The sequence below is a fragment of the Lutra lutra genome, chromosome 12 (genome assembly GCF_902655055.1).
Source record: "Lutra lutra chromosome 12, mLutLut1.2, whole genome shotgun sequence".
NCBI classification, from domain to species: domain Eukaryota; kingdom Metazoa; phylum Chordata; class Mammalia; order Carnivora; family Mustelidae; genus Lutra; species Lutra lutra.
The window spans coordinates 78,197,275-78,210,398 of NC_062289.1; the positions used below are offsets into that span (position 1 = coordinate 78,197,275).

General features: G+C 60.3%; 1 protein-coding gene across 2 annotated transcripts; it reads right to left on the bottom strand.

The window, feature by feature from the left end:
• Positions 1–631: 631 nt before the first annotated feature.
• On the bottom strand, positions 632–11,597 carry PUS1 (pseudouridine synthase 1). Of its 2 annotated transcripts, none has more exons than XM_047696385.1 (6): positions 11,542–11,597; positions 10,927–11,158; positions 9,200–9,337; positions 5,275–5,377; positions 2,271–2,962; positions 632–948 (listed from the first exon to the last, which is right to left on the bottom strand). In XM_047696385.1, the coding sequence occupies exons 2-6, from the start codon at positions 11,146–11,148 to the stop codon at positions 919–921; spliced, it is 1,185 nt and encodes a 394-aa protein (XP_047552341.1). In that variant the 5' UTR covers positions 11,149–11,158; positions 11,542–11,597; the 3' UTR covers positions 632–918. The 2 variants fall into 2 exon arrangements, with proteins under 2 accessions (XP_047552341.1, XP_047552340.1); XM_047696384.1 differs by lacking the exon at positions 11,542–11,597 and adding an exon at positions 11,241–11,445.
• Positions 11,598–13,124: the final 1,527 nt, after the last annotated feature.

Here is a 13,124-nt window from a genome sequence, read left to right on the forward strand (position 1 = left end):
CACACGTGCATACCCACGGGACAGACACCACACATCTCGTGCATGCACGCATTATCACATGTGTACCTGCGTACCCATGCACGGACACCAGCACGCACGCACACAACACACTCCAGTGCGGCACTCCCCCACCGGGAACTGCTGGTGCCTTCCGCAGACTTGCCCACAGCCTGCCCGTCACCTGACCCCCCTTTCCTCACTGACAGGTCACTCCTGGGCTGTGCAGCAGCGCCTGCCACTTGGTAAAGGGCATCTCCCAGCATCCCTTGCAGCTGGACTAGATGGCGTACATGCCCTTGATCACGAGGGGAAGAAGCTACTGGTGGGTCTTCTGTTGGGAAAGAATGTGCCTCACCAAGGGGCACATTCGGTCCCGTCATCTGTCCCACTCTTCCCATCTGAGATGTGGGCAGGGCTGGGGTGGATGTGACAGGGGAAGGGCCTGCCCTGCTCGTGCTGCCTTCTACTACGCCAGCAAGCCACCAAGCCGGGTCCTGAGGGCCTGACGGCTGGTCCCGTAGAGCCTCTTGTGCCCACCTGCTCCAGCCTCCACCCACCGATGCCACTTTGTTCCTAACAGCACGCACCACTCCCTCCCAAACAATGAATGAAAAATAAAAAACAGCATGACTTAAGCAAAGTTTATACTTATTTAATAAGAAAAATTACTTCTTTAAAAAAATAGTGTCTTTACATGCTGAGGTGTATACGGTTAACGCATGAGCTGAGAACAGACTCGCAGCACATCCTCCCTGGGATGAAGCCCAACGTGATGCAGGTCTCAAGACCCTGAGGTTGTGGGGCCGCAGTGCAGCTCTCCTATGTCGGTGAGGACAGCCCACAGCGGCAGCGGTGGCAGCAGCGGTTCCCGGCACACACTGGGTCAGCCCGAAGGCGCTCCAGCGGGCAGCCACCACCTCAATCACTGTCTCCTGGGGGGCTGGGAACCTGCAGGACAAGAACAAAAGTGTGGGTGCTTCCTCCCTGGGGTGGGCTGTCCGCGGGGGGCTCAGCACCAGGGCCGCCTGGCCTGGCCTCAGGGACACACACGAGCGCCCGGTCTTTGCCCAACACCTGGTCTCCACACCAACAGTTCAGACCCCTGACCTGCTCAGGGAAAGTCAAAGCTGGAGACAAGGGAGTCTTCACGGGGCTCCATCAGATCCCCCCAGAGGACGGAAAATGAGGCTCCTCCAAACCAGACAAGTGCAGGCAGCAAGAGCCTGTCCTGGAGGGAGTCCAGCAGAGGCACGCTGGGCCCCCAGCTCGAACCTGCACACACACGCCGTCCGGCCTCAGTGCCTGGGAGAACTAGTCCCCACCAACACCCAGAGCAGAAAAGCTCACGCAAGCTCCCAGCAGGCCCGTCTCCCCTGGAAGAGCTTCAGTTCTCCCAGTGTGGCTGTCCCCACCCCCACCCCCACCCCCACCGTGGCCGGGAGACAGAGCAGGAGCACTCCCGTCTCCACTATCCAATCCCCATCACCACCCATGCCGCTGCCCGCCATCATTCTGCCTGCACACTTGCTCTTCCACACCTGGCCCACCTGGCTGGCTCGCCTCACCTGCGTGCGTGAGTTTACAACCCATGCGTGCAGGAGGAAGCACGTGTTTCTGGCGTGTAGACGATGGGAAGCACTGTCCCAGCACTCCAGGTGGGCCTGCGCCTGTGGAGAGCTGCTGGGCGAGCGGAGAACCCAGGCTCAGGGACGTCTTCCGGCCTAGGAAAAGACCTCCTGCCGCAGACTACGCTGAGCTCTAGCGCCTCGCACACACGCCCTCCTCCTAAGACAGGGACGACCCACCAGAAGCCGCGGCCCTAGCAGGAGGGCGCGTCAGAGAGCAGCCTCCTGGGGTGGCCGCCAAGCATCCCACATGCCTCTCTTAAGGGAGCCCACGTTCCAGAGCAGGTGTGACAACAGACACATGAGGACCCCACAGTGTTTGTCCTCACAGCGCCGTCCCACAAATAGAAATGCAGACCACCCAGCCCAGCCTCTGTCCAAGGTCACCAGGCACAGAGAGGGGAGTGCACACAAGCAGCACCGTGGGGCCACCAGCCACTTGGTCCCATGCCCTGCCCCTGCTCATCCCCGGCTGTGTGACCCCTAAAGGCTGACACACCTCCCTGCGCCTCGGCCTGCTCGTCTGCACAACAGATGCGAGGACACCCGAGTGCAACAGGTGACAAGCTCATCCGAGCACCTGGAAGGGAGGGCCTGCGGCCTCCCCAGAGCCCCAGCCTCCAGCCCCATGGCCCCAGCCCCCACCTTGGCATCTGGGCAGGCTGCGGCATGGGCGGTGGCGTTGAAGTCGTGCACGGGCAAAGTGCTCAGCCACTGGGCCATGGACCGCTCGTGGCGCTCGGTGCTGATGATGGTGGGGTAGATGTGCTGTTCCTTGAACGCCGTGACCCCCGCCTCCTCCCGTGACCAGTCCAGCGGCTCGTGGAGCCCGTCATTGCCAAAGCGCTGGTTGTACTTCTCGAAGTGCACACGCTCCAGGACCAGGCCGAGCCCTGGCGCCTTGGGCACGTCCACCTTCGCCTCTCCCCAGCTGCGCTCCAGCACGCTCTCGGGGGCGTAGCCCTTGACGATGGCCACCACCAGGCCGACCATCTTCCTGATCTGGTGCGTCATGAAGCTCTGCCCCTTCACCTTGATCACCGCGAACTCCATGCCGTCCCGCACGAAAGGCTCCTCGCAGAACATGTCCAGGACGTAGCGCCGAGCGCTGGCCTCACGGGGCCCCTTCTGCGAGGTGAAGTTGTGAAAGTTGTGCGTGCCCTTATAGCAGGCGAGGAGCCTGTTCACGCGCAGCAGCGTCTCCGCGCTCAGCCGGTAGCTCTCATCCTGCACGTCGTGGTCCTTGTGGGCGAAGGCAAACGTGGGCAACATGTAGAAGTAGGTCCTAGCATCACACTTGTTCTTGGAGTTGAAGCCGCCCGTGACCCTCTTCAGTCCTTGAGGGGAGAGGAGGCAGGTGAGGACAACGCTTCCGGCCAACGTGCGCCTGGAACAGACGCGGGCCCAGCCTCCGTGCCCCGAACCCGCCCACGCCAGACGCTCCACGGCAGAGCTACACAAACCCACTCATCAAAACCACACGCTGATGTTCAAACCCAGGTTCACGGAGGGGCAGCGCAGCATGTGCTCTCGCCCTGCACAGCTCTCCACGGCGTGTGCTGCGGACCTGAAACCTCACTCTACGAACTGTCCTCCACAAGGCCACCAGGCAGCAACAACCACCAGCTCAGCGACAACCGAAAGAACTCAGGACAACGTAGAAGACTGGCAAGAGAAGCGGTCCCACGCATCTAGCACGTTCACAGAACAAAGCAGCAGGCAGCCCCGAGCACCAGGAAACAGGCCTGCAGAGACCCGCACTCTGAGCGCTGACAGCCCGGCAGGTGCCCGACAGACGTGCCAACCAGGAAGGGAAAGAATGAAGACAGGACAAAGGGCGCAGGACACTTGTGTGAAGCAGACACGTCTGTGTGCGTATAGAATGTCCCCAAGGTCACACAAGTTCCGGCGAGGACCCTGCGTGCAGCCTGAGCTGCACCAGGGCCCCGCGGGCCTACAGGGGTGGGTCTGGGCCTGCACCTCCAGCCGGCCCAGCCCCAGGGCTCCTACCGTCCTCGCTCTCGCTCTACTATCAGGCCTCATTTGGGGGCAATTTCAGGTTTTTTCTTTGCCCGGCATTAAACGCTTTCATCCACACCGAGCATCACTGGACGTGTCATGCAGGCGACTGCCTGCCAGGATCAGCACCCAGGCTGCCTGATGGCCACGCTCCGGGGCCACACTGAGGAAAACCACCCTGCATGTCACACTGCACGAGGAGTGCTGACAACTACAGTAACTGTGCAGGATTCAGCGCTGCTTTAGCAAAACTGGGGCCGATCTAGGGACCACACAGAAGACCTTCCCATGCAAGCGCGTCAACTGGCCTTCACGAGGGTTTACGCGATGAGGAGTGTCCCGGGGGGGGGACCCTCCCTAGGGGCAGAGAAACTGTGCAACAGAGCAAACACAGACATCCGCTGCAGACACGGTCACAGGAAGCGTCACTGACCTCCCACGAAGCCTCCGTTCGCTTGCACCCAATGCCCGCGGCAGCTGCGTCTGCGGCGGCGCGCAAGCCCAGCACCCTCGGACGGCCCACGGAGAAACCGCGTGCAGCACGCCCGCCTGTCGGGTCCACACGGCACCTGGCTCCGTGAAAAGAGCCACACCTGGGGCCTGACTCTGTTCACGTAAAATGCCAAGAGCACTAACCCACGGCGCCGGACCGAGTCGGTGGTGGCCGGTGAGGAGGGGTGGGGGCGGAGGGCGCACGGCAGTAGCTGGGATGCTCCGCAGCTGGGGGCGCACGTACGCGCACATCAGAACTGTACGCTTAAATACAGGCGTCATCAAACGTCAGTTATGGATCGAGAGATTTTTTTCAACTCGCAGCTTAGAAGGAAAACGAGGCAGCGTGGTGGGCACCACACGGGGTCGTACAATACCCATCAGCTGCAAGGCTGGGGGACAGATGCAGGGACGCGGCTGTCGTCTTCGACACTTCAAAAAGCAAGGTGAGAAGAACGCTCTCACAGGGACGGCCACCACGGCCACCAAACAGCCTGTTTGCAGAGACATGGGCAGCGGGGCGGCGACAGTCAAGGAGCGCATGGCGGCCGCACGGCCTGGCCCGCTACGGAGGGTCTTCGACCCCGTTTTAGCCCCCAAAGCAATCACTAAAAAACCACAGTGAGTTACCTAAGAAGTTACCTAAGAGGACAACCACGTGATGATGAAATGGAACTACGAAAACACGCATTAATCCAAAGAGGAAGCAGAACAAAAGGAGCACAGAACGCCTGAGACGAAAAGCGACAGACAGGGAGGCCCACAGCAACGAACCCAACGCCGGGAGACGTAAACGGCCCGGAAGCACCACTCAAAAGCGGGGTCAAATGGGGCTGGTTTAACAAAGACCTAAAAACCCCGCTTACCAGCCGTGCTATAAAGGAGAGTCATCACCCGTTTCAACTCAACCAAATCCAGACTCCTGTGTCCGGGCTTTGGTTGAAACCAGCCGCTGCCATGAAGGGCACATCCTTCAGGAGGAGGGGACGGCGACCTCTGAAGTGACTCACAACCGCTCTTACCAACCGCTAAGCAACCGCTCGGAGTCCTAATTCCACACCAGAGAAACCTGGTGCGGCCTCACGTCCCAGCAAGACCCACCGCCACGGGGCACAGGGCCGTGCCCTGCTGCGCTTACCCAGGATCCGGATGTGAGGCGGAAGGTGGCTGTTGATCTTTTCTAAAATGTCGTCTATCAGCCACACCTTCAGGGACACGACCTGGCCGGCCGCTGACACGCCCTGCAAAGGAAGCAGAAGGGTCAGGCACACCCCTCCATAAGGTGGTTCCTAGAAGAAGGACCACGCCAACACTAGGCCATTTCCCGGACAAGGTCGGCTTTAGAAACGCATCTGAGAGGCTGGTGAGACCTGAGGACGGCGCTCAGCCCCCCAAGAAGCCAGGCGAGCACACCCAGGAGAGGATCACCGATGGCTTCGGAGCCCAGCAAAACACACGTCATGCAGGCAGGAAACAAAGGCCCCCTGGACTGAACGCTGCACGACATGGGGGAAGAAGAGCAAGCGATTTCGTCAGGAGAATGGGAGGCGGAGCAAGGAAGAGCTCGCCCAGCCCCGCCCACGGTGCCGCCATCCCCGCTCCAGGCACCCGGTCACCAGCACTGCTGACGCTCCACCGGGAGGAGCCTCCGACTCCAGCACAAGCCGGTGCCATCTGCACCCCCATCTCATCGTGGAGGCTCATCTTGTCTGCCCTCGTTGCAGGGACAGCAGGTACAGCCCAGAGACCTTCCAAGAGCCCCTCGTCGTGTGACTTCCAGGCCAGCACACAGCTGTAATCACCTCGGCTTGCCCTGAGGGACCGCTGCTCGTCTGTCCCTGGGCCACCTCTATGAGCACGCTGCATAACGGGGCTTCAGCTCCATCGACAGGCCAGGCACCCACCGGGGGCCTGGAACGCATCCCCCACAAACTGGGGGGAGGACCACTGTGCCATCTAAGACAGGAGAGCAATTATCCTGTGAACAGGGACGGGGCACGACGTGGACAGGGAAAGGGGGCTGGCTACACAGGCAATGCCCATCAGGGTGAGCACGCTTCCCAACCCGATACCAAACCTTCATCTAGAAGCTGGCTTTTCAGACAGTCAGCATGGCAGGACCGTGCGGGGGCAGGGAAGGAGACAGGAGGGCTGCTGGGGGGCGGGCGGGGGACAGGGTGCCGTCCTGGGTGCAGACGGGCAGGCGTGCAGCTCAGCACCACCCGCGTCACAGCACCGCGTGACCATCATCTGAAGACACCCCACAAACCCATGCCAAGAGGTCAGACTACAACACATGGGACATTCCCACCCGAAACTCAGACTGAGTCAAGAAAACAATCGGACAAATCCTGAGGACATTTGTTAAAACAACTGGCCTCTAGTGCCCAAAAACATGTCACAAAAGACAAAAAAAGAAAAGATGGGACAGATTAAAGGGAGCTCAAAGGACGGGAGCGCATGTGCACACATGGACTGTGGCTAAGGGGCCGGGTCAGTAACGAGCCGGCACGCGCAAGCAGTGGTGTTCCATCAGTGGACTGCCCAAGGGGAGACCCCCCCCTGGGCGCCACCGTCCCTGCACGTTCAGGCCTGCGGCTTTCGGGAAGTAATGAGGTCCACGACAGACTCTCAAACTGTCAAAACAGTTTCAGGGGAAGAAGGGACGGAAAGAGAAACATGGCAAAATGGTATCATGGCAGAATGGAGGAGAGGGCTGGTCTGGAGTCCACTGAGGCACCCCCACACGCCTGCAGGGCTGACATTCTGCCCAATAAGAACCTGGAGAGACAGGTGGCGCCTGGGGGGCTCAGCCAGTGAAGCATCTGACTTCGGCTCAGGTCATGATCCCGGGGTCCTGGGATCGAGCCCCGCACTGGGCTCCATGCCCAGCAGGGAGTCTGCTTCCCCCTCTCCCTCTGTCCCTTCTTCCTTTCTAAAAAACAACTGGAAATTTAAGAAAAGAAACAAAAAATGGACACTGACAATGTTACCCACACTAAATCTACTGCCCCCAGATCCACGTCCTGCAATACAGAGCATCCCAGCCATTCCAGGATCTGAAAATACACAATGGATTTCAAACACTTAGATCAAAAAAAGGAACGAGAAGGGGCACCTGGCTGGCTCAGTGAAGCGTGCAAGTCTTGATCTCGGGGTCGTGGGTTCAAGCCCCATGTTGGGTGTAGAGATTACTTAAAAAAAACAAAATCTTAAAAAAAAATTTAAAAAAGGAACCAAGATAGCATGGCTACTTATCAATCACGTGTGTAAATGAGAACATTCTGGGCGTGCTGCTGGCGCAGGAGACAGCTAACAGACCTGGGGTCCTTCCTCGGGAGCTGGAAGTGTCCCCAGACCAGCCGCAGGCATGGTCGCAGAGCTCTGAACACGCCTGAACCCACTGACCCGCACACTCTGGGTGGGCAAACTGTAAGGAGTGGACTGTATCTCAACAAAGCTACTTCTTAAAAAACCTGAAATAAGGGGCACCTGAGTGGCTCAGTGGGTTAAAGCCTCTGCCTTCGGCTCAGGTCATGATCCCAAGGAGCTGGGATGGAGCCTCACATCGGGCTCTCTGCTCGGCAGGGAGCCTGCTTCCTCCTCTCTCTCTGCCTGCCTCTCTGCCTACTTGTAATCTCTGTCTGTCAGATAAATAAATAAAATCTTTAAAAAAAAAAAAAAAACTAAGAAAATGCTATCATTTCTTCCTCCATCGAGCCAGATGCATTAAGTGGAGAGACGAGCTAGGACGTTGATATGGGAAGTTTCAGGTTTCTCCGGGTTCCCCAGACTGGGAGAGGAAAACACATCTAAACGCAATCCTAACAACAGCGGGTTAAGCCCCACTGTTAGCTCAGGCAAACATCTGCTTTTCTCTAGCCTAGAAAACTCCCAGAGAGCTGTCACTGGAACAATTAAAGAGAAAAGGGAGACTATAAGGAACCACAGGACACTAGCCTGAGCCGTGAGAAACGTTACTGCATCACCTACGAGACGCAAACTGACAGCCCCGTGTTTGTCCTCCGCTATCTGTACAATGTGCCTCTTCTGCGGTCTCCGCCCAGCACCTGAACCCAGAGGATCTCATACCTGCAGACATGGCCATGGTTCGGCTGCTCAGGACCCTGACCTGCCCATATCTGGGTCACACCCCCGAGGGACCTCAGGTGACCACAGAAGCCGCTCAGGGCCGGGATGCAGAACAGGACAGAGGGCATGCGGTGCACTCTGCATTTCCTATCTACTGGAGAGGAGCGTGAGGTTAGTGCCTCTGCCTACCCGCCTGCCCAGCTCCCCTCCACTCTCCCTTGGGGACCTCCTGCCCGTGCCAGACCCACACCCAGGAACACGAGACCACTCGGCATGGCTGCCACGCCACCCAGGACTGAGCCCGGGACAGATGTGTGAGGCAGTGAGTCCCTGCAGTGGGGCCCAATCTTAGGGCCGAATGGACAGCACAGGGCCACAGCCACTGAAGGCCCCCAGTCCCCGAGACGCGGCCAGAGCAGCGGTGACGCACCATGAGTATGGAGTACGTAGTAGGCTACCAAGCCGCGACACGCACGCACACTCGCACCTGCACCCGCACAGAACGGGAACTGTGATCTGCCGATTGTGTTCCTGCTGATTACACAGGGAAAAAAGACTATCTCGGATAAACTAAGTTAAATAAAACCGATTACTCATACCAGGGTGATCTGTTTCCTTTCTCCTCTTGGAAAACAGGACACTCGATCCTATGTGTACCATCAAGCCTGAGTCGCGGGGACACTGTGACCACCATGTGGCCACCTGCGGGAGCCACAGAGAACCGCACAGACACGAAGTCTGGGCAGCACTGAGCCTCCAGATCCTGCCACACACAGCCTGGAAATGCTTAGAGAACTTCTCAGTGACACAAGACGATGGCTTTCTTTCCACGTTGGCTAGTTTGGTCCATGCGTCTGTCGTTCATAGACAACAGTCTTGACAAACAGACACTGACCTGTGGTGTGTCGCACAGACTGGCAGCCTCAGGTACTGCTGCTCAAACCTGCAGGGGAGGGGCAGGGAGTGCCTACCTTATCTGTCCGGGCACACCGCTGGAAGGACATTTTCCTCATGTCTTCGCCGTGATTTTCCGGAATACAACCCGACCGGACCAGAGCAGACACCAAGTCATCTTCGATGGTCTTGAACTGTGAGGACCCAAGGTTCCTCTGAAGGAAAGAGGAGAAAACCAGTTTTCTTCACTCAGTCACTGCCCACAGATGGAGCCCCGGGCCTACGCTGCTCCCTATAGGGTGCCTGGGTGCTGGGCCCACACCCGTGGCCCTGGGGACACACCACAGCACCTCCCTGTTCCATAGCCAGTGAGAGAGTTACCTAAGCATACCCAGTCTCTAGAAACTTCCCACCCCGGGCAGCCAGGTCAAACAGCCCACAGAGGGTGTCACCTGAGACACCGCTGCCTCCCACCTGGTCGGATCTGAAACCAGCGCCCCTCCTACCGGAGACCCATTGGTCAGCAGCAGCAGGCCACAGAGGGACACCCCCCCCCCATGACCATGGGGAGGCAGACCCCTTGACTCAAAGCAAGAAACCCAGCCTTGGCATCCCAGCACCCCTTCAGCTCACGTGACCAGCCTGTACAACTTCTTGGAACTACTGTGTGCCAGGGAAAGAGAACAGCCACTGCTTCTAGAACCCCCTAACGCTACCCTCTCAGCATGCCCCAACCACAACCCAGTGCCTGCAGGCCCCTGCACATCCATGAGGTCACACGACCACGAGGATGCTCCTCAGAGAAAGCCTCCAGCACACCAGGCACACGAGGGCCCACGAGCAGTCTGCCACAATCACCACAGGGGAAGTTCCTCCCAAGGTCTACCTTACAGCCCTCCCTGAGACGATCAAGTCATAAATGCTGCTCAAACACCCATGCGGGGGATGGAGATGCGGCAGTGGGGAAGGCGGCCAAGTGCCAGGCTCTCAGAATGTCCTTCCATCAGCACAGCGAGCCACTGTCACTCTCCAACCCCCCGCATTTCCCTAACAGGGAAACTGAGGCAAGCAAAAGCCAGTGAGCCTCAGCAAAGCTCTCAAGACGGCGCCTAAGGCAAAAATGCACGTCAACATCACAGTCACAAAAACATTTCACGGCCCACAGGGAGCAGCAGGGGTGGTCCCTCCGTTCCTGAGGCAGTCACAGATGGCACAGTTGACCTCATGCCACATCAGTTTCCCCGGTGCCTCCCACGTTCTTCCCTAAAATAAGACCGGAAGAACCACAGGTCTCCCGCTGTTCGTAGTGAGAGCTGTTACAACACCTGGAGCGCCCAGGACAGTTGTGTTGGATGCTCCGGGCATGGCACTCAACTCCATGCCCGAGTCAAGCTTCAGCAAGCTTACGGAACACGGGACCCACGCTGTGGGACCAAGGAGAGCCGTCATGCACGCGTGCGGCACCCGCACCCCGACTTCCAGGAATTCTGAGAATTCTACCTCCCCACAGCCTCTGAGCTCCAGCGCCTGACAGACACCGGCGGCTGCCCCTCCCAGCCCCTCGGCCTCCAGGAGAGAGGAGCAGGGAGAGCCTCCGTCAGGGCCTGGAGCCACAGGCTGTTCGGCCACAATCCCAGCGGGGCACCTCCCGGGGCCACAGCAGGCCTCCAGCGGAATCCCTGCCCAGGGAACTCACCCTGAAGAGCAAGGCCCCGTGTCCTGCGCTGCCCTAGCTGGACAGCTGTCACCGCGAGGTCCCAGCCTGACGCCGGTCGGAGGAGGGAGCCCCGCGCGGCGCCCTCACCTGCATGCCATGGTAGCCCTTCCCGGAATAGGCCATGAGCAGCACGATCTTCCGCTTGGGCAGCTTCCTCTGCAGCTCCCCGTCCGGACTGCTCCTGAGCTTCTTGGCCTGCTGCTCCGCGTCCTCCCAGACCCGCGCCCCGCCCTGCCAGCCGCTCCGGGCCTTCCGGTCCTGCTCCCGCGCGGCGCCCACGGGGGCGGGGGCCTGCACGTTCCCGGCCATGGGGGGCGAGCTGCAAGGACACGGCCCGAGTGAGCGTGCCGCCGGGGCGCGCGGCCTGGACAGCGGGGGCCCGGGCGACGCGCCGCGGTTACCAGAGCAGACGCCGTCCCAGGCGCGGGCTCCACGCTCCGCAGGCTCTCCGCAGGGCCCCGGCCGCCGCCCGCAGACTGGGCGCCGCCATGCGCGGCGGGGAGCGGGGTGTTGGGGGCGGGGGTGGCACGGGCCCGGTCCCCTCCCCCGGGGCGCCCCCGCGGCCGGCGGCCGACCTCCCCGGCGGCGCCGGCCTTTCCCGGCCCTCCCGCCCCGCCCGGCCGGCTTCCCCCTCGGGAGTCCGGGAGCCTCCGGCCACTCTCCCGGAACGAGACCGACGCGCTCCCACCCGACCCCACTCACAGCGCCGCGCACTGAGCCGGAGCCGGACCACGTGGGCGAAAGCGGAAATGCAACGCGCGCCCGACGGCGGCCGGGCGCGGCCTAAAGGCCTACTGAGCGGGGCGGGGGGCGGGGCCGCGCCGCCCGAGAGCGCGCGGCTCCCGGGAGCGAACAGGTGCGGACAGGTGCTCAGGCAGGACGAGTGCCGCGGGCGCCGCGTTCCTGAGGTGGACCCCAGGGGCGGGCGTGAGCCCCTGCCCGGGAGGCGAGCACACCAGCGCCTCCCCGGACTCTGCGTCTCCCGGATCCGCGGTGGCCGAGCGTCTGCTCACGGCTCACACCTGGGGGCCGCGGTCCTGGGGAAGACCTTGCGGGAGGGCTTGGGAGGCGGCAGGAGGCGCCCGGGCGGGCACAGACCAGTCTCCTTCCGGAGCCCGCGAATTGACCAGAGCAGTTCGGGAGCTCACGTTCTCGTGGAGGGACGCCCAGTGACCAACCCAAGCAGAAAAATAAAACGGGGCATCCCAAAGCCATAAACGCCTTGTGCAAAAGGAGCTGAAGCACTGGTGCGCCCACGATGTGAGTCTTGGAAACTGCCCGCAGTTAAAGAGACCGGATCAGGGACGCCTGGGTGGCTCAGTTGGTTGAGCAGCTGCCTTCGGCTCAGGTCATGATCCCACCGTCCTGGGATCGAGTCCCGCATTGGGCTCCTTGCTCGTCAGGGAGCCTGCTTCTCCCTCTGCCTCTGCCTGCCATTCTGTCTGCCTGTGCTCGCTCTCTCTCCCTCTCTCTCTGACAAATAAATAAATAAAAAATCTTTAAAAAAAAAAAAAATAAATAAAGAGACCGGATCAGAGGCCCACGTAGTGTAGGTCCTCATTCATACGCAGCGTCCATAACGGGCAGGCCAGGACCCAGAAAGTGGGTTGGTGGTTGCTGACAAGAGTCTCCATGGACCACACCATAACCAGGCTCCTCTAAGCTCAAAAGCTAGGATGGGTTGACAAGATCATGCTGGCGGGAGGGGATGCTCACCCGTGCTAACCCCAGGACAGCTCTCCCCTCTGCGGGAGGGGGGAGCACAGCGTCTCTGTGCAAGGGCTGGGTGATCTGGGGAGCTCTGGTGGCTCAGCAGCTTTAGAAAGCATTGGGCCAGCTCCACAGAGCACCCGACCTTCACACAGGGCATCCCCCACCCTCTTCTGGAAGATTCCCTCTGCCGGGAATGTTCCCTCCCAGCCCTAGCAGCTCTGAGGCCACAGGCCCCACCCAGCATAGTGAGATAGACATGGAGCTCCAGGCTGGAGGCATCCGCAGGAATCCAGGACCTGGACAACTGGGACGGCTCCAGATGGGCAGAGGACTTACCCAGCCAGGGAGCCAGGAAGGCTGGACGCTGAGGCTCTCCCTCCCCACCGCATGGGAGCCAAGGGTTCCTTAGTGCTGGAACAGAGACCCAGACCATGTGGAGAGCTGTGGCGGGGCAGACCCAACACCCCCCGGACTATGCCATGTGCAGCCCCTGACCGGGAAGCCCCCAGCCAAGTTACATCAAGTAGGAAGGATGGAGGCATGTGTCCCTACAGGAGCCTATGCCTGGGTCC

Excerpts from the sequence above, each read along its gene's own strand:
- PUS1 (XM_047696384.1), bottom strand. The coding sequence starts at position 11,329 with ATGGCGGCGCCCAGTCTGCGGGCGGCGGCCGGGGCCCTGCGGAGAGCC. Across the intron at positions 5,378-9,199 it reads GGTGTGCCCGGACAGATAAG|GGCGTGTCAGCGGCCGGCCA; the intron begins GTAGGCACTCCC and ends CTTCCTTTGCAG. Across the intron at positions 2,963-5,274 it reads GCCTCACATCCGGATCCTGG|GACTGAAGAGGGTCACGGGC; the intron begins GTAAGCGCAGCA and ends TCTCCCCTCAAG.